The 28000-nt window shown below is 41.4% G+C and overlaps 1 protein-coding gene across 1 annotated transcript; it reads right to left on the bottom strand.

The window, feature by feature from the left end:
* Nucleotides 1–5: 5 nt before the first annotated feature.
* On the bottom strand, nucleotides 6–27193 carry REDIC1 (regulator of DNA class I crossover intermediates 1). The gene is made up of 13 exons (XM_073331808.1): nucleotides 27171–27193; nucleotides 21725–21764; nucleotides 19381–19519; nucleotides 18400–18532; nucleotides 16312–16378; nucleotides 13446–13649; nucleotides 11898–12031; nucleotides 7620–8140; nucleotides 7277–7349; nucleotides 6474–6534; nucleotides 2144–2210; nucleotides 1033–1115; nucleotides 6–617 (listed from the first exon to the last, which is right to left on the bottom strand). The coding sequence occupies exons 1-13, from the start codon at nucleotides 27191–27193 to the stop codon at nucleotides 6–8; spliced, it is 2157 nt and encodes a 718-aa protein (XP_073187909.1).
* Between the last annotated feature and the right edge of the window lie 807 nt (nucleotides 27194–28000).

The following is a 28000-nucleotide window of genomic DNA, read 5'->3' as shown; positions in this document are numbered from 1 at the left end:
TGTATTCAGTTGTTCTCTTCTCTCTTTTTCATTATGTTAATGTAGTTCAGTACATCTACAGTCATCTTGTCAGGCAAAGTCAGATACCCAGTTTCAGGAGGAAATTCTGCAATAATTGTTGCACTGTCTGTTCCTGAAGACTGAAATGCCTCATCGGCTGTAATTTCCTGCCCTCCAGTGGTATCTGCTTTACTAACATTAGTTAGTAGTTCAGCACTGTGGACAGAGGAAAGATGATTTCTACAGCAACATGCTTGTATTATATCACACTGTATGGCAGCATTTAATTTTTCTACCCTTACAGGGGGGCTCTCAGTTTGTGACCAAGCATCACATCTTTCTCTCAGATTAATATTCTTCCTTTTAAATGATATGTGTGGTGAGTTGTGCTGAGGCTGGTCTTTATTTTCCTCCTCTGTTGCTTGTAAACTGGGCTCTTTCTGTTTAGGAGTGTTGGCTTCTTTCATAGCAACACCAGTGCAGGGAGGGAAAAACAAACTCTCTGTGCCAAAGCTATGTTGTGGTCCTTTGCTTGTTGAAGCTGCAATTGGATTGGCACTGTTTACTTGAAAGGAGCTGTCAGAAAGACACTTTTCAGCTAGGTAGTCCTCTTCAGACTGCACAAATAGATTTGTATGAATGCAGTTGTACATAAATCCAATAAGTTGCTACCACAACTACAGTAAGTAAAGTGACAAGGCCAGACCTATGATCTTCTTGTTCACGAACAGTTATGCAATATAAGGAACTGAGTGGAACTGTATTTCATTAGATATTATCAAAATTCCCTATGGTCCAATATCACTTACAGATAATGTAAATGACTGCTTGCCTATGCTATTTTAAAGCTTAAAGTGGATTCTTTTTTATATTTCTCACAAGTGATTTTTGCTTGTATAAAAAAAAAGCTAATAACTACGGTAATACAGCAAGTTCATCTGCATGTGCTTTGGCATGAGATAGCATGGTGATGAGCTCGTACAAATAAAAAGCATAATAATAATATAAGAAAGATAAAATTGTATTGCTTACCATCTCGGAACTAGTACAGAAACAACTGTCTGTTTGCTTTGGAGAGTAACCGGGGGACTGACTGCTCAGTGATGATTCAATGTCTACAAAATGAGGTTAGACTGAGAAAAATTAGGTACAAACCAACCAACCAACCAACCAACCTCTCATATACTGCATGCACACCACCTTAAAATAACACTGACCCAATTTATAAATAATTTTAAGACACTATTTATAGTAGTAAAGGTTAGCTAGGTCATTGTGCAGTACATTATAAAGTGCCTATTCTCCTCTCAGAATAGGTGCTGTCTCCTGGTAGAACCCACGGGAATTATATTCATGCTCAAAGGCCTAAATTGTGCTATTAAAATGCAGCCCTGTGATGGGCACAGTGTGGCGCTGTACTGTCAGAGGCAAGCTCCATAGGAAGTGTGGCAGCTGCTTTACCTCATTGGTATCTTGTGCCCCAGGAGGTGGGGATGTTTCTGGAAACCACAGAGACTTAATCTGTGCCCTGCTGCTACAGAGGGACAGGTGGGGGTGCAGACTCCTATCACTACAATGTCCCTGTGGAGTTGCAGGACAGTCTGGCACTAAGAGGGTAAAGAGTCTAGTAAGAGACTACGGTTGAACTTCCAGGGCAGGGACTAATTCATGTCAAAATATTTTACAAAATATTTTCAAGCTAATCATGGTCCAAAGGAATGAGAAAGGAAGCAAATGAAAAAACTATATCTGGAACGATCACCTTATACTATGGGCTTATTCATAGGCTTATGCTGTTGTGTTCTTAGCAGCATTGCTAAACTGTCTATGTTTTTTTACAATTACCACTCTTCGCAAAATTGGCTTTTTATGTTTTTGGATATGCCAATAGTAGCAGAAATGAGACAATGAAAAAATAACAGAGGATTAATCACTAAGGAGATGCTAACTTTAATCTTTTTAGATAAAAGCAATTAAAAGTATTTCAGTTATGCACTAATGTTCCAATTTCTTCATTCACTGTTGGGTGAATCAGGCATATTCGTAGCTCACAAAACAGGATGCAGTCACTTTTACTTGACTTTAGATGCTGCTGTATCAGTTTTACGTGGAGAAAATCTACTTTAGAACTATGTATACTGACCCTTTTCCATCTTTCCAAGCTTTGAACAGACTTCAAAATCACACTGTTCCTCCTTTGCTGTCAGAACCTTTTTTAAAAAAGTGAAGTTAACACATTTTTCAGTCCAACAGTCATACTTTTCTTCCTTGTATTCCTTTCTATAGAATCTCTTTTTCCTGTATCCCATTGGCTGAGGATACTAGAAATCTCCACGATGGTTCTGCCATGCATCTAGCCTGACCTAGCAATGTGTCCCAGCCTTCCCTCATAAGAGCATAATAGCAGCCACATGGCAATTATCTAGTTCTCTTGGGGTTAATATTCCTCCACTTTATAACTTAACACTTCATTCACTGGACTAAGAAATATCAATTAGTTGCCAGACCATTTATTCTAGTCAGCACAAGTAGTGCTGCTACTAGTTAAGGCTTCCTGACACTTTCTATTGGAAACCTCGATTTTCAGTTGATTATAACTTGGCCACACTTCAGCCTTTTGGGCTGAAAACTTCCAGCCTCAGGCTGAATTTTTCTGGAAAATGTAAGCTAAAGTGTTTTGGCTATTGCCAAGATGAGAGAAAAACAAACAAACATGGTTTGCCCATGTTAAAAAATAGGCTTACATCCATTTAATTGAGAAGCTCTTGTGTCTATGCTTTGGAGCAGGGACATTTGGCATGTTTCTTGCCTTTTTCTTTTTGGCGAGGATATCTGAGGAAAGGACACTGCCTTCCATGTCATGGGGTCCACTTTATCCCTATTAACTGATGGTGGGCCTCACCTAGTCACATGGCTGTAATATTAGAGGAGTCTGCATGGCCAGCTTTTAAAGTAGGGTGACCATATTTCCCTATGCTGAATATAGGACACCTGGTAAAATTGTTCAAATTCAAGTGAGTTCAATGGCAATCAATCAATGAGAACTCTGCAGTACCCCCTCTCAAAAACAAACATGCTATAAAAACTCCAGGGCCCAGTAGGGGAAGGGGGGGCTTTGGGGGCTGGGCTGGCGTGGCGCCTCGGGCATAGGCATAGTACGACTTCTATTTTGGGGGCAGGGGCCAGTGGGGCTCAAGCCAGCTCCATATGGTGGGTCCAGGGAGGGAGTGCCACCTCTACCCTCTGATTCACCTCAGCAGCCCACCCAGCCTGTCTTGTTTGTGGCAGGGGGGGAAAGGCGCAACCCAAAATTATAACCCAAAAGGTGGGGAGTTCAGCTCAAAAAGTTTGAAAACAGCTCAGGGTGCAGCAGGGGGTAGCTCAGGGTGAAGGGAAGGGGTAAGTAGGGACTGTGTGCGGGCAGGGGGCTAGCACAGGGAAGGGGTGGCTAGAGGCCGTGTGGCAGGAGGGCTCCCCTATGGTCCCTGTTCTCTGAGGGCTCTGCCGGCCATGGCGCCAGGTCCCCCACCCCTGCAGCTCTTACCAGCTGCATGAAAAAAAGGGGGCTGGGAGTTAAGGAGTAGCTTCTACCCCCTGCACCAGCAGAAGAGGAGGGAACACCACGGCTGCCTACTCCATGGCACCAGCTCCACTCTGTGCGGCTCCTTGCCTCGAACTGGCCAGGGGGCAGGGAGAGAAGGAGGCGCGCCATTAAAAATAGGGTGACCATCCATCCCGTTTTTAACAGGTCAGTCCTGTATTTAAGCCCTCTTGCAGGTGTCCCACCTTTAAAAACAAAACAAACAAACAAACAAAAACAGGTAAGTTGTCTGGTATTTTCTGCTCCCCTGCTGGTCAGTCAGCACAGCCCCAGCTGCCTCTTGTTTGCAGCAGGTGGGTGAGTGTGGGCAGATGGTGGCCGGTCAGTGAGGGCAGGTGGTGGCCTCAGGCTGGGTGGAGAGGCAACATCAGGTAGGAGGAGAGGCAGACCTGGGGGAGGGAGGATGGGGTAGGGGTGTGTGTGACCCCTCTCCATGTGAAATCTAAAGCAGGAGTTCTCAAGGGGAGGGGCCGCAAGCCCTTTCAGGGGGGTCACTGGGCGCCAATGCTGAAACCCAGAGCTTGAGCTCCAGTTCCCCCTGCGGGGCTGAAACCCTGATTTCCCCCCCAGCCCTCCCCTGGGGCTGAAGCCCCAATCCCTGGCACCCGTCCTCCCCCTGTTGAAGCCGGGAGCTGTGGTTGCTGAATGTCTGAGCCCTGGCGACCCCCACGGGGCTGAAGGCAGGAGCTGTGGGGGGTGTAAAGCTTCCCCCTGGACTGCCCTGCACTTGCACAGCAGTTTGGGAGGGGCAACATTCCCGATGCCCCCCAACTCTGCCCATGGGCTCAGGAGCTTCTGCCCCACAGGGAGCATCAGGAATCCGGGATTCAGCCCCGCGGCTCCTGCCTTTAGCCCCGCGGTGGCTGCCAGGGCTCAGGCATTCAGCGCCCGCAGCTCCCGGCTTCAGCGAGGGGAGGAGGGATACCAGGGATTGGGGCTTCAGCCCCAACCCCTTTACCCCCGGGGCTTCAGCCCCATGGCTCTCAGCTTCAGCCCCATGGAGGGTGCCAGGGATCGGGGTTTCAGCCCCGCAGGGGGCACTGGGGCTCAAGCTCTGGGGCTCAAGCTACTCCCATGGTGAGCCAGCTCCCCTATCTTCTGACACTACAGCGGCTCCTGGTGGGCAAAAAAATGGTTCTGTGGATGAAGGGAAAGCAGTGGATGTATCGTTTCTTGACTTTAGCAAAGCTTTTGACACGGTCTTCCACAGTATTCTTGTCAGCAAATTAAAGAAGTATGGGCTGGATGAATGCACTATAAGGTGGGTAGAAAGTTGGCTAGATTGTCAGGCTCAACGGGTAGTGATCAATGGCTCCATGTCTAGTTGGCAGCCGGTGTCAAGTGGAGTGCCCCAGGGGTCGGTCCTGGGGCCGGTTTTGTTCAATATCTTCATAAATGATCTGGAGGATGGTGTGGATTGCACTCTCAGCAAATTTGTGGATGATACTAAACTGGGAGGAGTGGTAGATACGCTGGAGGGCAGGGATAGGATACAGAGGACCTAGACAAATTGGAGGATTGGGCCAAAAGAAATCTGATGAGGTTCAATAAGGATAAGTGCAGGGTCCTGCACTTAGGACGGAAGAACCCAATGCACAGCTACAGACTAGGGACCGAATGGCTAGGCAGCAGTTCTGCAGAAAAGGACCTAGGGGTGACAGTGGACGAGAAGCTGGATATGAGTCAGCAGTGTGCCCTTGTTGCCAAGAAGGCCAATGGCATTTTGGGATGTATAAGTAGAGGCATAGCGAGCAGATCGAGGGACGTGATCGTCCCCCTCTATTCGACATTGGTGAGGCCTCATCTGGAGTACTGTGTCCAGTTTTGGGCCCCACACTACAAGAAGGATGTGGATAAATTGGAGAGAGTCCAGCAAAGGGCAACAAAAATGATTAGGGGTCTGAAACACATGACTTATGAGGAGAGGCTGAGGGAACTGGGATTGTTTAGTCTGCAGAAGAGAAGAATGAGGGGGGATTTGATAGCTGCTTTCAACTACCTGAGAGGTGGTTCCAGAGAGGATGGTTCTAGACTATTCTCAGTGGTAGAAGAGGACAGGACAAGGAGTAATGGTTTCAAGTTGCAGTGGGGGAGGTTTAGGTTGGATATTAGGAAAAACTTTTTCACTAGGAGGGTGGTGAAACACTGGAATGCGTTACCTAAGGAGGTGGTAGAATCTCCTTCCTTAGAAGTTTTTAAGGTCAGGCTTTACAAAGCCCTGGCTGGGATGATTTAATTGGGGATTGGTCCTGCTTTGAGCAGGGGGTTGGACTAGATGACCTCCTGAGGTCCCTTCCAACTCTGATATTCTATGATTCTATGTAATTGCAGCACCTCCCCAGCAGAATCTGTTATTTTGCTGGGGGAGAAATCTGAAGGAGACATGAATTTTGTGCTTATTTTTGTTAAAAAGTGGGGAGCCATGGCCCCCTGGCTGCCCTGGTTCTGGTGCTGAGAGGTATCAGGGGCCAGGAACCCCTTTCCCATAGAGTTGCTGTATCCTTGCATCATATTTTGGATCAAGTGGTGAATGTTAAGAGCTCCATGTAAAGAACACAGAGGAAGCCACTGAAGTGCACACGTACTATTGGGCCTACAAAACCGATGAACAATTCTATGTATTTTTGAATGCCATCTACTGGCCCCTTATCTATATAGCTATTTACATATGCACAGCTATAGAGCACTCTCATATCAGGAAATGGTATGTGGCAACCTCTCTCACAGTACCCACCCCAAACAGTAGCTGCCTGCTGCTTTCTGGAGCTGCAGCAAAGAATCTGATCCAAAGTGCCTGGCACCAACATCTTGTAGTACATAGCACAAAAGTACATTTGTCTCCTTAAGCAAAAGCTAAGTAAAACTGTTTTACCTCTTCAAATCCAAAGACTTGTGAGCACTCACAAGTGAATTGTTCAAGAGGAGCATTGTCACTAAGGAATAAAACCAAAATAAGGTCCTAAGGCAAGAGATTCATGCTATGGTTTTCAGCATCTATTTACACCTCAAATGAAAAATATTACTAATAAACTTATAGTCCACTTTGATTATTTTCATAAAACATAGCAATACTGCTATTTGTAAGCTCATTGTCACTGCTCTCTAATTACAAAATGCATCCAGCTATTACAATTTGTTAAAGATATAATACAAAGAACTTGATTTTATAAACATCATTTTTGTGGAACAGTATGCTGTTAAAGATTACTGAAGACAATGCCACTTTGTAAAATGAAAAAAAGACAGCTCCAGAGGAAAGACTGTAACATTGGGTACTTGAGCAAGCTTGAGGTAACTGATGGGTCTGCTCAATAATGCCAATAATGGCTGTTTGTTTTATTTAAAAATATTGTCACGCTGTCTATTTAACTTATTATTTTTAAAGCACTTTGCATGAGTTTGAGTATGAAAGGCACAATCTAAATACTCATTTTGTATAGAAGAGGATGGTGCATGTTCAGAAATATCTTGTATATTAAATATTTGCAGACTTATGAGCTGCAAAGCTAATAATCTTAGAAATTTTCATGTTCTTATACTCAGTGGGTGAAACTGTGGACCCACTGAAGTCAATTGGAGTTTTGCCATTGACTGCTGTAGAGCTAGGATTTCGCCCATCAAGTCTATCATATACAGATATCACATTTTAATTTAACAATTGCTTATGAAACTTACTTATTAATTGTTGAATAATTCCACATTTTTTCCTCTAAGCTAATCTTGTGATTGTGGTGATTTGTAAATGCTCCTTAAAAACAAAAATTAAACCTTGAATTTAAAATACAATTTTGAATTAAAACAAATGATTCCATCACAGTTTTGATCAGAAATTACTATTAAGTGACATATTAGCTCATAAGATGATTACCATTATATAATTCTACCTGAAACAAAAATACTACAGTGCCTAGTTTCATAACATCTTTCTCACTATGACATACAAATCCCGTGGCTCACTAAAACAATGCCAAAAAGATGGAAGCATAGTATGTTACTTCCTTGCATCACTGATACTTACCTGTTCTTTCAGATTTTGAAGGATTTTCTTGGTTTTCAGAAGATATAATGTAATCATGTCCATCAGGATATTCTTTCAAGTGGCTTTTATTAGGCTGTTTATTTTCTTTATGGCTTGCACTTGAAATATTCTTACTTTTAAAGAAAGTCTGCTCTGGAACAGTGAAAATCCCTTTAAGGCATCTGTCTACAGTATACCTTTCAGTACATTCAGTCATGTTATAAATTTCTCTATTATAAGGGCTACATCTGTAGGATATTTCATTCATATCATCTGGATCTGTAAATAACTGGCGGATACTACCTTGGTTAACAAAAGGACCACAATATTCCATGGAAGGAATATCATGAAACAGCGGTCTCTCATCTTCAGACAGTGCTAGACCATTTTCACCGTGAGTGTCGTTTGCTGCTGTTTCTTTCACAATACCAAATAATGGCTCTTTTATTCTGTTGTTGCTTCCAGAATCTTTACCAGTAATTAAAGCTGGAGTATTACCAACAGAATTTATATATTCTGGACTTTGAGGGGGAAAAAAAATAAAAGAGAAAAAGCCTGCTCAGTACAAAAGTAAGCAAAACACTAAATGCTTAAACATTAAATTACCAATTTTAAGTTAAGAATCTCAAAAAACTTTACTCTTTATGCTCTCCATACTTCTATCAAAAACGCATGTTCTTTTAATGGATAAATCCTCCTGTATTATAGATGTGGTTTTATAGTAAGGCAAAAAACTTATAACCTAGACCTGCAGCTTTAAAGAGAATTAGAATTCGGTTTCACGCCACCTCTGAACATAACTGCAGACCTGAGATGTATCCTCTTGCACAAAGAGCTGTGAATAACCAAATCACCCACTGTATGTCACTGCTGCTCCACTCACTGCTGAATTAGACACTGGACTGTGCACAACATCCAAATGCAAGACAATCTTCTTTAGGGTTTTTAGAAGGTGGTTTGTTCTTTAGGGTACAATTCCCCTCTATACAGAAGGCCCATACAAAGTCTCTGTACCACTTAAGTCACTGTTCTTAAGTGGTCAATAGGCCTTGTGCAAGCTCTCTGGACAGAGGGGGATTCCATTTGTATCTAGTGGCAGTGATTTACATTTGGCACAGAATTTTTTAATAAAGTAGTAATGGGACCAAACATACATTTTCTTTTGCCCATAGTACAGCCTCAGCATACAGTAGGGGTGACATTAATGACCACTATAATTAAGGCTGCATAAATATTTCCATTCTAAGCTCACTTGAGCCTTAATGAAATTTTCACCTTTCAAACTAAAACTTTCCAGCTTCGCATCCTGCCTGCAGGATAATATTTCAGGGAGTCTAAGTAAATAAGTTTAACTGTTTAAGTGCATAAGTCTTTTTTCCTGAACACCACACAACTTAAATGTCTGGAAAAATTCCTCACTGGAGAGACGTGCGTTGGTGTGTTCTGGTGAAAAGTGTTTTTGATTTTGACCAAGTGAAGAGCCTTTGGGAAAAAATCATGCACATAGCACATGTTCGTGCACAGTAAGGAAGGATGCATCATGTGCAGCATAGTTTTTGAACAGAAATACAGAGGTATCTTAGTACAAACCCACATTAAGGCTCTGAGAACTGACAAAAGCAAGGGACTGTAAATTAATGGCTGATATTTCATCCTTGAGTCCGGTCACCAAGCAGGGCACAACTGCATGACCATCGGAGAAAGAGAAATGCCACAGTGTTGCATACCATGATAAAAGTTTTGGAGTGTCTGTTAGGAAATACTAGAAATTGAACAAAGACCCAAAATGATCCTAAGGTGAAAGCAGTGTCCTTTGCTTATGTAAAAACTGGCAAACATTTAAGTTTTAAGAGACTAAATACATGAGGAGGGAAAACGTTATCTGCAGAAACCTACGGACACAGCTCTGTAAGAACATAACAGAACTGAAGCAACAAAGAATGCAGGGGCTCTGCTCTTAATGCGTCTGCCCTCCTCCCAGCTACTGTTTGCTATCCTCAGCTTCTTTTAACTACCTCCTATTCAGCTGATTTACCGTCCCTGAAGCTCCTAATTAATCTCCTCTCACTTCATTTTCCCACAACTTTTGTCCTGGTCTCTCTTTTCTTCAAGTGGTATCAGTAAAACCATGCTGTTTCTGAAATGACTTTCAGTAGTGTTGACCAAAGCTAACCTGTGAGCATTATAACACCGCCAAGTGACACTATTTAATGCTAAGTAAAAGTAAATGCTCATCTATGACCCAGTCTACTACTATTTAGAGTCATAGCCATCTGGCATTTGTACATTACATCCAAGTTTTTGGTTACTGCTTAATAAATAAATGCAAATACTCTAAATAGTTATTTTAAATAAAACTCCGATAATGCACAGTTTTCACTGTACCTTACAAACCATGAAAAACACATTCCCTACCTTGAACAGCTGGCAGTCAAAGGCAAGATAAGATGTGGGACAACAGTTCAGATAAGAGGTTGTAGGGATTATAGATGAAGAGAATCCAGTATGGAGGAGGGAAGATATGAAGGAGTGAGAGAAGCATTTCTTCAGCAAAGAGGAGGAAAGTGTTCCAAGCTTAAAGCACAATCCTTGAGTGGGAGAAGGAGACAACTGGGGAACAGTAAGAAGAGAGGATTGAAAAGAGTGCACAAGTGAAGGGGCATGAGGAAATGAAAGTGGAAATGTAGGCGAGGCAAGATTATGTAGGGCTTTCAATGTGATGCAATGAGGGCCAGGAAGTAAATGAAGGGATTCAAGGATGGGCATGATGTGGTCCGAGTGAGAGAACAGGAAGAGGACTTCAATCATCTGCATTTTAGATAGCTGGGGAAAAGGTGGGAGAGGTGAGAAACAAAGATAAGTTAAATTTATGGTGATCAAGTTATTGGTCAGTCCAGTGTTCCTGTAGCTAGTGCTGCCTGCCACGAAGTGAGAAATCTACAGTCCCTTTCTTGTAGAGGCAAGCAAATAGACTGGGTGTACTTGAGAAGAGCTCCCATTACTGTGCTTCCCCGATCACTCTAGTCAGTGTTGGAACATGAGGATGGATTCCAAAAGGCATTCTGTCTTGCCCTCCTCAGTCAGGTGGTGGACCAGGGACTTGAGAGCAAGTGATGCAATAAACTGGGCAGAAAAAGTAGACTCCTTAGGAACCCAAGAGACATGCAGAGAACCCCTGGAACAAACTTGAAATAAGATATTTATTATAAACTGCATATGGCCCTAAGCAGTCAGTCAATAGGTAAAGTTTTTCTCTTATCGGCACATTGTTCAAAATATATTTATCATAGAATCATAGAATATCAGGGTTGGAAGGGACCTCAGGAGGTCATCTAGTCCAACCCCCTGCTCAAAGCAGGACCAATCCCCAATTAAATCATCCCAGCCAGGGCTTTGTCAAACCTGACCTTAAAAACTTCTAAGGAAGGAGATTCTACCACCTCCTTAGGTAATGCATTCCAGTGTTTCACCACCCTCCTAGTGAAAAAGTTTTTCCTAATATCCAACCTAAACCTCCCCCACTGCAACTTGAAACCATTACTCCTTGTCCTGTCCTCTTCTACCACTGAGGATAGTCTAGAACCATCCTCTCTGGAACCACCTCTCAGGTAGTTGAAAGCAGCTATCAAATCCCCCCTCATTCTTCTCTTCTGCAGACTAAACAATCCCAGTTCCCTCAGCCTCTCCTCATAAGTCATGTGTTTCAGACCCCTAATCATTTTTGTTGCCCTTTGCTGGACTCTCTCCAATTTATCCACATCCTTCTTGTAGTGTGGGGCCCAAAACTGGACACAGTACTCCAGATGAGGCCTCACCAATGTTGAATAGAGGGGGACGATCACGTCCCTCGATCTGCTCGCTATATTTCATGTTTCTATTTCTCCTTTGTGAAAAGGGAATGATTTAATGAAAAAAAATTAAATTCTTAATTAAAAAAGAAACCAGAAGAATTATTTAACCAACAGGAGGAAAGTGCATGCTTTTGTTTGTTCTGCAAATTACATGTGTAATGGAGGAATTCAGTGACACTACTGAATAATGTAGTGAGAAAATGAACAATTGAATCTAGGATATTGAACTAAAATAACATTTTGATGTATTTCAGCAATTTGTAAGTAACCTGGTACTTTTGTCATTTACTTTTCATTCCAACTTAATTTTCAAAGGGCATTGAAGTACAATAAAAAATAATAATCAGATGAGTCTTGAAAGTCCTTTCTTATTTTTTAAATGTGACTCTTTTTTTAAAACAAACAAACAAACAAAATCTCTGCCTACCTATTCAATTTCTTAAACAATGTTCCCAATGGCCCTGCTGTATTGGACTTGCTGAAAATGCATTGCCTGTTTTGGGATTTTGAAACCCCAGGGTCTTGAGAGAGAATATTTCCCGACTGAGAAAATGGTAGAAACTGCCAAAATATTAAATATAGAGAATAGTTAAATTTTAATATTTAAAATGACATTTCACATTATATATACTATATTAACTATTGTGATTCTTTTGAATTTTGTACAATAAAATTCAACAAGACAATGTCCTTTCGATCTCTGTGAGGAAAAACAAGATTTTATTCTAATACAATTGAAAAAAATGGAATAATGCTATTTATTTCCATAAATTCATTATGGAGGAAAACATTCATAGTACTGCTCTATGTAACAGGCCAAATCCTGCTTACCTTATTCACATAAGTGTCTCAACTGACTTCAGTGCAGGTCGTATTTTAAATGCTGGCTGTCAGCCAGCTTGCAAACAGAAGGCCTTCAAATGTCCATCTAGCATCCAATGCCATCAGAACTACAAAGTTCTGACTTCCTGAACTTGCATTAAGATACCATCACTAATAGAATTTAAAGGGTTTACATATGTGTGACAAAATTATTTTCTAAAAAATAAAAATATTTTAGCAGGAAAAAACCCTCATAATTGCTATTGTATTTTTTTTCACATGATTTTTCATATTTAAAACAAAATAAAACTTCAAAATAGAATAAACAACTGTCATTAATTGCCTTAAAATGGTATATCAAAATACTGATTTCAGTTAAAAGGTATCCTCTGGAGCAGGCGTTCTCAAACTATTTCAGAGCATTGACAACATCTTAATAGAGAGATTGTGTAAGAGGATGTTGTGTGATCACAAATTAGATTCCCACATAAGCAAGTACAGAGTAATATTAGGAAAATATTCATACATTTTAGCTATCTTTACTTCAATGCAGGAGTGGAAAAGAGGAGAGTCAGCACCATATTACCAGCCAGCTCTCCACAGAGCACTTGCCGGCATCTGTGTGTAGTCCATAGAGCTTGCTTAGCCTTTACACTATTGTTATGTATTCATGAGTAAGAACTCAGAGAAAGTTCTGCATGTTCATAAGATCAACCTGGGCTTATTTTCAAACCAACCAATTTTTTTTTTAAGTCACTCTAAATGTAGTTTGCATCAATCGGCAAGAAACCTTCTGCCATTTCACTAGTGTTTCCCAAACTTGGGATGCTGCTTGTTCAGGGAAAGCCCCTGGAAGGCTGGGCCGGTTTGTTTACCTGCCACGTCCACAGGTTTGGCCGATCGTGGCTCCCACTGGCCGCGGTTCGCCGTGCCACTTCCCGCAGCCCCCATTGGCCTGCAATGGCGAACCGCGGCCAGTGGGAGCCGCGATTGGCTGAAACTGCGGATGCGGCAGGTAAACAAACTGGCCCGGCCCGCCAGGGGCTTTCCCTGAACAAGTGGTGTCCCAAGTTTGGGAAACAGTGCGCTAGACCTATCCCAAAAGAAAAAATTTCATTGAATACAATTCCTCTGAAGTGACAACATATCAAACCTGTTTGATCTGCTTCTCCTCTTTGTAGGCCACTTCCCAAGGGCTGCATGCTAGGTTCGTTCTGAAATCTTGTTCTGTAGATTGTTTGTAATTAGAAGACCAGGAAACTGAAGAGGATGCTGGATAGGAATTACAGTCTGCTGCTAGATTGTGCAGATGTTCAAGACTAGAGTCTGTGCAAGTTGATTCCATAACTTGTGATAACTTAAGTAAAGCACAACAGACATTTTATTTATCCAAAAATATTTTGGTTTAACGCTACACTTTCAGTAAAATTCTTTATTTTACAGAATACATTACACATGTACCTACTACAAGAAAAACGTAAACCTATTTGACCTATCCAGATATAAACCTTTTCACGAAGAAAAAAAAAATTCTGCCAATGCCATTTCAGCAGTGCACTTAGGCACATGCGTAAAGTTAGGCGTGTGCTTAAGTGCTATGATGAATGGAGATGGACTTAAACATGTATTTAACTTTAAACATGTACTAAAGTGCTTTGCTGAGTTGAGGCTTAAATTAACAAAATATATTCTATTTTACTGTAGGCTGGAGAGCTGTTCTGTGGGAGGGAGGGTGCTATGTTGGCTCAAGCCAGTCAGTATATAAAGGAGATTTGGAGGCAGACTGGGTGAAGTGCTATGGGATCTGCAACTACACAGATCCTGGTTGCCCTTACACTCAGCATAAGGAGCACATAGTGGCAAGGTCTTCTGTTCAAACGAATGGACAATGCCTTTGCATTGCAATCCTATGGCTTGCCAATAGGCTGGAGAATATGAATCTTCAGACCCACCCTCTCTGCTTAGTACTTTGTACAAATCCCACTTTCAGGTTTTGTGGGGGATGGAAAAATTTCACTCAATGCAATTATTTATTTTTAATATTTTTTTAGCCCAGTGCCTCCATTTTTGGATGCAAACAAGCATGCAGGTGCAAATGCTGGTGCACACTTTTCAAACCAGCCTGACACTTGTATGTGCACAGTGTTAGCAAGTCTTTGCATATATAAAGAGCAGGCACAGGCCCAGATGACAATTTGCCCCCAATGAGTTCTGGGCATTCTATACCAACCTAAAATAATGGCCTCTTTCTCTCCAACCAGTATGAGGGATAAAACTGTAGTGGAAGACTTTTACTAAAGTAATATCTAGGAAATTAATTTATTGCAAGCTGTGATCTTTGTAAAATATATTTTCATAGCCAAACACCTAACCTAGACTAAGTAATTCTCCTTTGCTCAGACAAAGAATTTAATCCTACAAATAGGTTTATCTTTCTTACTTTGTCTAAAAATCTTGGCCCAATTGCATGACTTTAGGAACAATGGATCAAATTCTCCACCAGCATAACTGCAGTGGAATCAATGGATTATGCCAGTAGAGAACTTTGCTTAATTGCTAGGTCTAGAGAGATTTTATCTCTTTATTCATAGAAGAATTGGTGTTTAGTAGCTGCATCTGAGCAGCTGATAACTTTATTCAAAGGATGCCTTTCATAAAAGCTATTAGAAGTGTAACATTTACACAGATCTAATACTTCAATATTTGCATTCTAAGGCCTTACACTCACACTACCAAAGCAAAAATGATGATGGAGCTTTGTTGTGACACACTGGGGACAACATGGTTCAGTTAGCCTAGACAGAAACAAAGGGCCTAATTGTGTGGAGCACAAGTCCGTATGGTCTCACCTATAGGCCCGATTCACTTAATGAATTCTGTTGGTGCAAGATGACACAACCCAGGCTCTCAGCTGTTGACAGTCTGAGGAGTGCAGTGTCATGAATTGCCAGCAATCCCTGTTACACCAAGGAGCCTGGGAGTGGGCCAGCAGAGCTGCAAAAGTGGGGTGAGGTCAGGCTAGGCCTTCTGGAGAAGTGCTGATTCAGCTTCTTTCATGGGCATCTTCTAGCAGGGAGCCTCCTGTGGAGGCCCAGGTGGATAATAAAGCTATCCTTCCACCTCCTACTCATCTGCACCCACCAGTACAGGGGGTTGCAAGTTGATAAATCATCTAAACCATCCTTCAGTCCATCTAAAAGAATGCAAACAAACCATGCTTTAACTATGTGTGAGATAATAGCTTCCCCGTGGTCCCACATCTTTTTGGCAAATGCATTTAAAGACTGTACAGATTTGTTTATGATAGCTTACTGACATCTACCCTAAATTCAATATACTTTTGGAAATGCTTGTAATGGATTTTTCCAGGGACAAATTCTCTTCTCAGTTATACCCCTACAACACCATCAAGTTGAACAGGTGTAGTGGAAGCAGAATTTGTTTCAACGTGTTTTAGGAGAAAGAGCTGAGGACCAGATTTGATTTGTATAACCCTGCCCTTTCCCTATTTATCTTCTATTGTCAAGTTGCCTCCCATCCCCTGGGCTCTGCCAGTGCTCCCAGCTTTGTCTGCCAATTTCTCAACTTCTTACAATGACCTCTGTGTCTTCTTCCACGTGACCTGCTGTGTGTGGTACACTCCTCTGAATTCATCCTCACAGCCCATATCCTGTCCACATTTAAAGATTCATTTCTGCCATGTTGCTCACAGTGAATCAAACTGACTTTATGTACATTTTACATATAGTTTGCCTTTTGTTGTTCCCATTCCCTTTCCCCTAACCTCTGTGTACTTGTTTGTCCTTACTGTAAACTCTTTAGAGCAGAGACTGTTCTTGAGTGTTTTGAAACCACCTAGAATAATTTGGAAGATAATTGTAATGATGCAGCATAGGCTTAAAGAGGAAAGCTCTACTTCACACCAAAAATCTGTGAGATTAGGCATTGTTTTAAAAAACAATTTAAGGGTCATTTGTTTACAAAACTGATGTCAAGTTATAAATGTATATTTAGCTTACCTGAGGTTGGTATTTCATCTTGTCTGAGAGATGCTTTCTTCTGTTCTCTAATACTTGTTGTTGTATCCTTGTAACAAAGTATAAGAAAAACCTATGATATTTGGAGTTCTTGGCCAACATTTTCAAAAGAGACTCATGATTTTGGGTACCTAACTTGAAAGATCTTAAAAGGGCTTGATTTTCAAAGAGTCCTGAGCAACCACCATGGTCCATCTGAAAATCTGGCTCCTTTAAGATGTCTCAAGTTGGGCACCGAAAGATTGAAGATTCAAAATAATGTTTGAATACAGTGGCCTGCTCCTTAGATATAGCTACTGCATGCAGGATCTTACATGAGTAAAGAAATAGTCCTTAGTCACTTTTGAAAATCTAGAGCCTCACCTACAACTTTTTGTTTGTTCAAAATACATTTCCGAACTCCTTTATATTGGTGAAGATGTTTATGACCCATCTAATTGGAACTTAAAGCACTGCTATGAAACTATTTCAACCTTAGAATATTGTATTTATTTTCCTACTCATAATTGACGTTTCCTCAGAAGATCTTTTCAAGACAGGACTATCTGGGTAACAAGACCGCTACAAGCGCAGGCAACACAGATACCTCCTCACGAAAGCAGATCCCCCGCTTCAGTCCAGAACAGTCCTAGGCTCCCAATCACCCACTAGTCCTCCAACTGCCTTTTCCCCATGAGATCAGTCATGAGCGGTGGGGAGAGGACATCCTTATCTCTAAATTTCTATCTTATCCAGTGTAACCAGTGCTGGTGAGCACCTGGCCCAATGTCTGGAAGAGACTGAGGCATGGAAGCGATCTAGCTGGCTAGAACTTAATCTGGATAAGGCTGAGATGATGGTGGAAGGCTGGGGAAAGCAACAAGAACATATAGTGAGAACTGTATCTGTCCCTTTGTGGAGGGTGCATATCTGCCAGTTCATAGATTCTGAGATTTTAAAGCCAGAGGGACCATTAGATCATCTAGTCTGACATCCTGTATAACACTTCTCTGCACCCTCTCCAATTTTTCAAAATCCCCTTTAAAATGTGGACACCGGAACTGGATGTTGTATTCCAGTATCAGTCTCACCTCCCTACTCCTATTTACTACTCTCCTGTTTATACATCCAAGGATTGCATTAGTGCTTTTTGCCCCAGCATCACACTGGGAGCTTATGTTCAGCTGTTTGTGTCTATGACGTCTACATCCTTTTCAGAGTCACTGTTTCCAGGATACAGTCCCCTATTATGTAAGTATGGCCTATATTTATTTGAGGTGTTGCTGGATTTCCAGCTGCTGTTAATCACATAGCAACAGTGTTTTCCGTCTTGCTCCAGCTAAGAGATTGCAATAATTTCTTCTGGATGCACACCTTGCTACTGTGGTCCCTGTCTTTGTTAGCTCAACATTAGACTATGCAGTGTGTTCCATATCGGGCCATATCTTAAGTGAAACCAGAAGCTGCTGCAGAATCCACTTTTTGAGTGTATCTTGCTGAGAACACATGACACAAGTGCCCTAGGATCTGCAAAGGTGTCTGTAGATTGCAGGTAGAATTTCAGGTGTTTGTTTTGACTGAAATGGCTTAGCACCTACTACCTACTCGAGAAACTGCTTCTCTCCCAGAGTTATAGTGCCACACAACCAATCAGCAGAAGTGTTTGATCTCAGTTTAATAAAAAAAAAAAAAAAAAGAGAGAGGGGTCTGTTGGCAGTGTGTTCTGTGTGAGGGGTCCTCAGCCGTGGGACCCGGTCCCTTCCCTTTGGTCTGAAATAGCACAACTTCTTTGACCAGGGGACCGTGCAGCATGCTCTAGCCATTTAGCCAGGCTTTGGGGGAGGGAGGAGCATAATAAGGGCTGTTAGTGTGGATTGAGCATCTATAGGGCTGGCTTTGGGGAGGGGGGTGTTGTGGAAGTTGCTGGTTTTACTCTTGTTCTGATTGTATTTTTCAATTTTGTGATGGTGCCTGGATTGGCACTTTTAGAATATATATTTTATAAATCAAAAGGAAGAAATGGCATCATGGAGCTCTTATCTTTGCTGAACTTCATTAATGTTTGACCAGTGTCCATAATTATTCAAGTACCTGTACTGGATGTCATCTAGGGCTATTTTAGATGACGTGCATTGTGGTGACATGGGAAATTCTATATTCCGTCTCCTTGTAGGTGTTTTTAAGCCCCTGTTCAGATCCACATGGACTGGTTTTCTCATTCTGTCTGTAATGAAAGTGTTCAGAGTGTTAGTACCTATGTCACAGAGAGATTTGAGATATCTGAATTTTAATAAGAACGCAGAACCCACCCTTCACTCTACATAATCAATATAAAATACATACGTTTTGCTTTATTTGCCATTACCGCTATCTGAACTGCTTATTATTAACTCTATTTTACAGTCTATTAGAGTATACACTTCTTTTATCCACCAGATTTTGGGCACTGCAAGGCTCTATTACACTTCTCATTTAGTTCCTGAGGGCTAAGGTGTTCCCACAGCCCATGAAAAAACTTGAAACGCAAGGCCTCTACAGTTTTATTCATACAAAAATGCAATACAGTACAACAGTTAAGGTTCATAAGGTAGATGGAGACGTTATTGAGGAGATCAGTGTAGGAAGAGTGTGAAAGAAGTGGATTTTGAGGAGGGATCTGAAGGAAGTACTTGATGTAGAGGTGGTGATAGGCTATTCCAGAGTGATAGTATGTTCCATGAAAGAAGTCATGAAAGTGGAAGTAGTATATGAATGGAGTGTTTAAGAAAAGAAGGTCACAAGGAACAAAAAAAAGGGATGTATGATGCTACTTAGCCAGGTGCAGAGCTGAGCACAGCCTTGAAGGTGAAATTATGCTGCTAGCCAAGATTATTAGGTTCCTCTTTTGTCCTCTGACTTTTTTGTGTGGTTGCTGTTTCACTTTCAGTTAGATTTTGATTAAAGATAAATTGAATTGTTGACACTACAAGCTATAATCTTACAAGGGAGTACAGAAGAGTTGAGGCAATAGCAGTTATAGGTTACAGTAAATGGGTCTTCCAATTGTAAAGTCTATTACTATATTATACTCACCAGCAGTGTCTTTCTTGGTGGATATCTGGTTAACAACATACAGGTTGAGGAGATCTAAACTGACTGTTGAACTTTTAGGGGGTGATGATACTCCTAGCAGCTTCATCTTTGATCTAAGCTTTTTCTTTTCAAAGAATTCCTATAATTTTCAAAAGACAGAACAATAAACCACTTGATAGATACTACAGAGCAACGCAGAAGTATATGTGGTACATATTCATGATTTACCTGCACAATTGCCTTTAATATCAATAAAATCACATGGCTGAATAGCTATACACACAAATCTAGCATTTAAATTCACTTTCATCTCTTTAAAGAAAGATTTCTTGTACAAATATTATCTGAATTGCTTTTTGAAAACCAAATGAATGATGGTGCTTCTGATGGGAAAATTCAGTCTCTGAAATTTCACTGTTTCCACCTTCACCTACCTATTAACAATTTAAAACTTTGTACAACATTTTTTTTAAGTGTCAGACTCCCTGGAAGAAAAACAACTTCTATTTTTCAATAATTTGAAGAGCTGAGACTTTGTATGCACATTATAAACTAGCAAGAAAATCAACAAGGATTATATACACAAGGCCATCCACAAAGATGCAAAGAGTTTATCATTCTCTTAGATAGCCTTCCTTGGCACAGAATATACAGTCCTATGAAAAAAAGAAAAAAAACTCCCATAGCTGCCCTCATGTGGCAAGAGTCTAAAGCAGATCTGGTTAACACTTCCAAAATCTATGGAGTATGTAAACAATTCAGTTTAACCCTTGAATTCTGTTCATAGCAATGCAGGGAACAAGCTTTGTGCAGGAGAACAGATTATTAATAATCATCCTGAGATCATCAGTATCAAATGCAGCAAATAATACTGAATGAGTAAATAAGAACAATGGTAACTTGTTCGTTTTAGCCACCACAAGGACATCAAAGACTCCAGGATGTGCCAAGTTACAAAATGCTGCAATGCTTTTCATGGGAATATAATTTTGGACGAGACTAGTAACCACCCCCATGTGATATTTGACAGATTTCAGATATGACTTTTTGGTAAATATTTTCCAGGATAAGCAATTGTATAATAATCTTTCAAGTTATTATGATATTGGTCTTTGCAAAACATATATATACTTCAGATAAAGCTATTTCCGATTAGGAAGACAAGGGGCCAAATTCAACCCTGGCATAAGTGAACACAATTCTTACTGTCCACCTCTTTTAATCCTTTCATTTCCCTCAGCATTCTTAATGCTGCTTCATAATCTTTATCTCTTTCCCTCTCACCATACAAGAATTTTCTGAATGCCTCTACCCTCAAAATCCCACACTTGTCCCTTATCAGCATATATCCAGATATGGTCCCATATACCTTCTTCCCATTACCTTCACACTTATTAAATGCACTGTTTACAGTTATTGTGTCACATTCCTCTCCATCAGCTCCTGGACCCCCTCCAGCCAGCTTTTACCATCTCTACCATGCTGGAGCACATTACATACTTGTAATGTTATTGATTAGCCCAGTTAGTCCTTAATGATCTGCCCCATATCACTTGTGTATCCAAGGGATTAGGAGAGTGTTTGGGGAGGGACAAGGGGACCCCAGAGGGTCATCCCACTGGTGGGAGTCTGCTTCTGGGACTGGCTACATCCCACAAGCCTGCTTTTCCTTCTCCTTTATGGCTTGGTGAGAGGTGCCACTTGGAGTCTAGTCTCCATGATCTATTCTGTGCCCAGAGTGGGTGCAGGCCCCTTACCTGGGCTTCCTAACCTTGCCTCACTGCTCCTAACTCCTACCAAGAAGGAAGAAAGTCTGTTCTTATTATAGTTACACGCACCCTCCCTCACTGATTTCTTGCCTATTGTGTGACATTTCCTCTGCTAAAATCAGGACAGAATTTGATCCACTCAGTGCACTTTGGAAGCCAGAAAAAAGTACTTAAACATTCTTACGTTTAACCCCAGAAAGAATGCCATCTATCTGTAATTAGCTATTAGTTGAAATGACCAAGTATTTAAGGATTGTGAATCTGCAAGCCATTCCTGCAGTCATATGTGTATAACGGGCATGTGTTTGTAATGGGTAAGAAATTACTAAACTTTACAGGACTTTTATGCATAGAAATACATACACAAATAATAATTAAAAATCAAGAATTCAGCTTGAAGCTCTCCTAGACAAAATATTTTTGCCCTGAAAAATTACTCTGAAGGTATGCACACTAGTCTAATCTCATAGCACTGTACCTCCCTTCAACTGCTTTGAAAAATTATCTGCATGTGAAATTCATGTTAAACCTTTTTTAGTTGTGTAAAATAATTATAAATAGCTATAACAATTTACCTTTTGCTTTCTCCTTTCCTGTTTAAGTATGATTCTGCTCCTGAAAGGTGGCAAATAGCTAATTAGTTCTTCAAAAAGGGATTATTATTTATTTGCAGAGTGTAATTTAAAGTTGAGACATGAGGAGGCTGGACTGCAATACTTAGTAACACTACTGGGAGATAAATGCATAAACCCTCGTCTCTGAGGATGAGACAGTGGGCCAGTCCTCAGCTGGTGTGAGACAACATAGCTCTAGTCAATTTGAGCTCTGTCTGGGGATCTGTCTCAGGATCTGGCCCATTGTCTCTAAATCAGGGCTACTAAACACACTGTGTGCCTAAAAGTCCAAACTTTTAAGTGACTAATGAGCTATGTAATTATCTATTTTTAAATCCTTAGAATAATACAAGAAATTTTTGACAATATATTTATTCCTTCAGTTTTTCAACAGCCTTTTTTCTGCTTTTTATGCCATGGCTCAACAGTAGTACAGATGCTATAAGAGCAAGGAAAAACAAAAGCTAATGTGTATAGCTCAAGTTCCCCATCATTCTAGGCTTCCAAGATTATAACCCACATTTTGAATTGAAACCAAAAGTAAAGGTGGAAGCCATTACAGATTTTATGGGATCATAGCATCCTGCATCACTCAGATGGCAGGTGATTACATTCAGTGCTATCTGGAGCTTCTAGGTGAATTTCAAGGTTAGCCTTATGCAGAGCATATACATTTATTTACTTGGAAGTTTTAAAAGTGCTGGGTTTTTTTGACTTTTAAAGTCCTCTAATGGTTTGGCTCCATCCACTTGTGATACTGTAATACAGTGTCCACCCTCACACAAGGTGAGCAGGTTAAATCAGGTCAATTGCCCTGATAGGCTGCCCCTGAGGGAGAGCCAGGGCTGATTGATGATTGAGGCAGCTGGGCAACGGTAGAAAGTTTGTATAAAGCCAGCAAGCTGCAGTCAGAAGATTGCTGTAGAAGAAGTAGCCTGTAGTCATTTCCTGGGAGGGAGGGGGAACAATGATGATGGCAGAATTAAGTAGTCACTCCCTTGAAGGAGGGAATTTGGGTTAATCAACCCAAAGAGGATGGGAGGGCAGAGAATTAGAAAAGAGTCCAGGGAAATAACAACAGGGTCTCGGAGCAAGCAGATTATGGTTGTACATAGGGTCTCTGATTGGGAACCCAGAGAAGTAGGGGAACCTGGGCTTACCTATCAGCTGCTGGGAAAGGGGTACAAGACCTGGCCTTGGGTGGGGTGTGGATGAAGACAGCTGATCCAGTGGCACTTTGATAACCTGGAAGGGCTGTACAGTTTCCTGTCTGGAAGGCAAAGTCACAATATGTAGAGTTCCAAAGACTGAGTGGGGGCCTAGTGAGAATGAGAAGACAGAAAGGGGTGTCAGTCCAGAATCAAGTTAATCACTGGAGTAGTCAGGAGGAGATGCTGCCCTAGCGGTGAGTGGACCTGTGACAGGGGCCTTCTGTTTCTTGTTTTAACATGGTAGCTGACACCACCTGAGATACTTGAGCAACCAATCCCTTCCTGATATAAATGGAGGCAGGTGCTGTTAGAAGAGCATCTTGGTGAGGAGATGATTTCCCTCTCTGGTTCCCCATAGTCTTAATTTCAGGACACAATACAAAACCAACCAATTTTCTCAACATTGCTGTGAGGAAAATTGATATTTTGTCTGGAGGGCTAAGTGGTAATTATGGGACAGGAATCTAGGTGAGGGATGATCTCAGGATGACCAGCTGATGATTGAGGGGCCTCAGTATGCTCAAGTAGGAAATGTTTATGGGAATAGGAAGGTGAAGTATGGAGGTCTCTCCTTTGCAAGTACCAGGTGGGGATGGGATGTCTCCATGGAACTGTACATTTTAATGTTGGATAAGCACTTTATAAATATATATTGTATGTAGTTGCAGTAGGGGGGGCCCTAGTCAAAGGCAATTTTTCTGCTGCCTAAGGATACCACTGGAATCCTGACATGCAATTAATAGCAATAGTGGGTACCATAATAATACACAAGGGATACACATTTTGCAAAATGAATGTTATCCTCCTAGATATTTTGTGATATGTACAGGATAGTGCTCCCAAGCATTTAGGTCAATGTTTATGTCAAGCTGAAATTTCCCCCACATACTTAGTGCTGAACAACTTGAATCTTACAAAAAGGCTTCCTTATGCATCTGGAATTATTTTAGTTTGATTCTCCATATATGGTTAGGATGATTACAAAATTGTTTAGCAAAACTAACCTCAAAAGCCTGGTGAAATCCTTTGAATTTTAAATTTTTGAATTGATGGTGGAGTGCTTTTTATACTTAAAAAAAAAAAATTTCAAAAACATTTGTTATAAAAAGCTTAGTAAACCTGCTGGTGGTGACTTTACTGTTTTCTGTACAGCTCAGTAGTTTCACATCTGCCTCCCCAGAACTTGATATAAAAATAGATAGGATAATAGAAAATACACACTGCCAACTTTCAAATTTTTCTGTTGAAAGAGAATGAACAATCTTGTCACTAAAACCATTACTGGGAGCAAAAGGCACTGAAGGTTTCCTCACTAATTAAACTTTGGTCTACTGATTGTAGGCATTTTATTTTCAAAGTTCTCTAATGTTCAGAAGATGAGCTTGTCTCCTTTTAATTTCTCATAATTGAGACATGTACATTTGGCTTATATGATGGGGAAGATCTTGAATTTGATTAGAAATGTAGCAGTTATGAATAAAAGGTTATAGTCAATTCAGACTACGAAGGTTGCAGAATACAAAGTTTGAAACTGTTTCCAAATTGCAAGAAAATGAGAACAACAAAATGTGTTGATAATTGATTAACATGATTCTATTACAGCTAGGATTTTAAAAATATAAAACATCAAAGTTAAAATGACCCGGAAACTAAAATCAGAAATGTAAAGTTACAAAAGCTCTCTAAATTTCATTTAAATTTAAAAGAAGTCTGAAGGTTTACAACATGTCTTAGACCATCAAATCTCTGAGTGAGACAATTAGGCCTTGCCCACACTGACCATTTTAGGGATACTGCATACCATTGCTCTAGTACCACTGCAGCTTCACCAGCGCTCCCAATGAAAGGAGCTCTAGTGTAGAGTGGCTGCCAGCATCATGTCTTTCATATTTGCTAAAACAATGGTGGGGAAATTTCTCTCACTCAGTTTTTACTCTTCATCCTTCCAAAATATCGTATGATTAATCATGTTTATTATAGTAGTTCCTAGAGAATGGGGTCCCCATGTGCTAGGCACTGTACAAATAGAGTACAAGACTCTTTGCCCCAAAGAGGCTATAATTTAAATATACAAGACAGACATGGGGTAGAACACACAAACAGTGAACAATGTGATGGCAGCAAATGTCATGTTCCATTTTTTCTGTGTGTGGGGGGAGGGGGTACTTAAGTGCTATGATAATACTAATTAATAATAAGAGGGGATAAGCCAAATAGGAAGGGCAGGGGTGAAGATGGTCAAGTGTGCAGTGAAGCTCAAGTGAAGAGTGAGAGGGAGGGTTGAGGGCAAACAGCCAATGAACACTAAGCAAAGAAGGTCCAGTCAAAACTGTATATGACTTAAAATTTATGGCATAATTAGGGGTAAAAGAATCAGTTGTCTATAATTAAACTAAACCTATTCTAGTGACCAATGTCCCTATCCTGCAATGGGGCTTGATGTGGGCAGAGCCTGTCCCTGTGCACAGAATCCAGGTTCAGACCTAAATGTTTTTTAAAAATTGGCTAAATTGCCAGGTTCAGAAAAAAAATTTCTTCAACTGTTTTCTTTTTGGATAAAAAAAATCTTCTGAAGTGAGAAAACGTTGTCTCCTTCTGATAAGGAAACTGAGAGTAATAAGTCTAGGGTTTTTAAAAGTGCCTAAGGGGGTTTGTTAGTCTCTAAGGTGCCACAAGTACTCCTTTTCTTTTTAAGGGGGTTTAGGCTTTCTTGAAAATTCTACCCTAAAGCTACAATGGTGTGGTAGATAATTTTCTAAAGCATAATCGGAATTTGAAGGAAAGGAAGCCCATTCAAAGATAGGTTTCAGAGTGGTAGCTGTGTTAGTCTATATCAGCAAAAAGAACGAGGAGTACTAGTGGCACCTTAGAGACTAACAAATTTGCTTTACCTTTATCTTCTTTCTGAGGAGGACCTAAGCTAAAAGAGAGAAAAGAATAATTTACTAATTATTGATTTGAGATTTAGAGATTCTGCTTTGTAGCAGTCTGAATTAGTAGATCAGTGTTCAGAGAAAGCACAATAATGCTAAATTCCTATCAGAACTGAAGATAGCTTGACAAATTACACTGAAGAGATTAATCCTGCACAAGTGGAAGAAAGGACTAGAAGACCTAATAAATATTTTTCACCCCTAATTCCTTTTCTAAAAAAATCAATTATTTTCTGTGAATTAGTAATGCATGCATCTTTGCTGTACAAATGTTAAACGTGCCATACTACTAAAAACTTTAGACAAGTAATAATAGACTGAAACTAACTTAAAATTTTGTATAGAAGCCCCATGTACTGATAGTATCATGATGCTGTTGAACAAAATGTAAAAAAAAATACCCGTTCCAGTTAACAAGATACACATTTCATTCATACAGCTGTAGTAAATGCAGGTCAGATGACACTGCAGTAACACTTTCTGTTACGGCCCCTTCACCTAGCCCCATTCTGTTCAGTCCTGGAGGAGTGGGAGAAGGTCACGTCACATATAGCTTTGCACTGCCCAAACAAAAAGTAGGGATGGAAGTATGTGCAGAGAAGCCCTTTCTGAATGTCCCACCTTACCCAGTCCTGGGAAGAGACTCCTGTGCACTGCACAAATAAGGGGGGTCTGTGAGGGAGGCCGAGGAAGGGAGGCCCTTTCAAACAGTCTGACTGTGTCAGCTCCAAAGTGGGGAGGACCATAGTACACAGCCCCATGCTACCCAATCTGGATGGGGGTGGGGGAAGAGTGCATAGGCCCCATTTGTGCACAGCCCCACGCTGTCATGTGTGTGTGTGTGAGTGAGTGAAGTGTGTAGGCCCCATTGTACACAGCCCTCTGCTGTCAGTCTGGGCTGGGGAAGCGTGTAGGCCCTAGCGTATACAGCCCCCTGCTGCCATGTATGTGTCTGTGTGAGAAGCATGTAGGCCCCTTTGTGCACAATCCCATGCTGCCGGTCTGGGCTGGGGAAGTTTGTAGGCCCCATTGCACACAGCCCCACGCTGCCCTGTGTGTGTGTGTGTGAGAGAGAGAGAGAGAGAGAGTGTGTAGGCCCCACTGTGCACAGCTCTAGGCTGCCCAGTCTGGGAGTGGGGGAAGCGTGTAGGCCGCATTGCGCACAGCTCCAGGCTGTGCGCTCTGGGGTGGGGGTTGAAGCCTCACACTGGCTCGGGGCCTGGTTGTGCCTTAACAGTGAGGCCCTGGATGAGCTTCACTCACCGGGAGCCACCAACCCAGTTCATTGTCTGAGAGAATGAGTGCAGGGGGCTTGGAGGTCTGCTGATGGTGAGGGTCTCGCAAATGACCACCCACGTCAAGGCAGCCTGCCTGCAGGCCGGCTGCAGCTGGGGCTGAGCAGAGGTTCTTCTGTAGCGATGGCTCGCAACCAGCGGGACTGCTGACACTGAGAGCAGGGAGCCTGTCCCTCCTCTTCCTCACCCTGTGCTCTCCTTGCTGGCAGAGTGGCAGCCAGCCAGCTTGGACTGCTCAGAGAGGAGCAGAAGAAAGAAGTGGTAGTTGCCAGGGGCACCAGCAGGGAAGCAATGTGACAGGCTTAGGGGACGGAGGATGAAGGAGGCCCCTTCTCATAGACCCTGAGACAGGAGAATGAGCGGGGGTGGGGGTCGGCTCCAGGGTCCTGTTCGTTTCCCTGCCAACAAGCTACCAGCTTCCCTTCCACACAGGCTGTCCCTGGTCCCCAAAGGCTTCTCCACGTTGCCCCTGGTTGAACCCAACTTTTAATGGCAAATGTGTTGTCTTATATCAGAGTTGAATTTGGACATAGAGGTTTGATATTTTCTATACCACCTTTGTTCTTAATTATTCTTAATTTGTGGTATTACCTTGAGTCAAAGGAAAAAAGACCACAAGCAACTTTTTCACTTGTTTCATTTACTGGATCTGGTAGTTAAGGAAAATTGTCATGAATGAAGATTTAAATTACTTGATTATCTTTTAGTGTAAAAAATATTGACACCCCCACCCCAAATTGTGTTTTTGAGACCAAAATCCTGAAAAGTTATTTCAAACCAACTTAATATAAGGAATTA

This window comes from Lepidochelys kempii, chromosome 1 (assembly GCF_965140265.1).
Source record: "Lepidochelys kempii isolate rLepKem1 chromosome 1, rLepKem1.hap2, whole genome shotgun sequence".
Classification (NCBI taxonomy): Eukaryota; Metazoa; Chordata; order Testudines; family Cheloniidae; genus Lepidochelys; species Lepidochelys kempii.
Note: the sequence above shows the minus strand (reverse complement) of the source record. Positions and strands in the feature narration are given on the sequence as shown.

Bases quoted from the DNA above. Each gene is read 5' to 3' on its own strand.
- REDIC1 (XM_073331808.1), bottom strand. From the start codon at position 27,193: ATGAACTGGGTTGGTGGCTCCCG. The intron at 21,765-27,170 runs GTGAGTGAAGCT...GCCACCTTTCAG, and splicing joins AACTGGGTTGGTGGCTCCCG to GAGCAGAATCATACTTAAAC. The intron at 6,535-7,276 runs GTAAGTTTCATA...TTTATTCCTTAG, and splicing joins AATTATTCAACAATTAATAA to TGACAATGCTCCTCTTGAAC.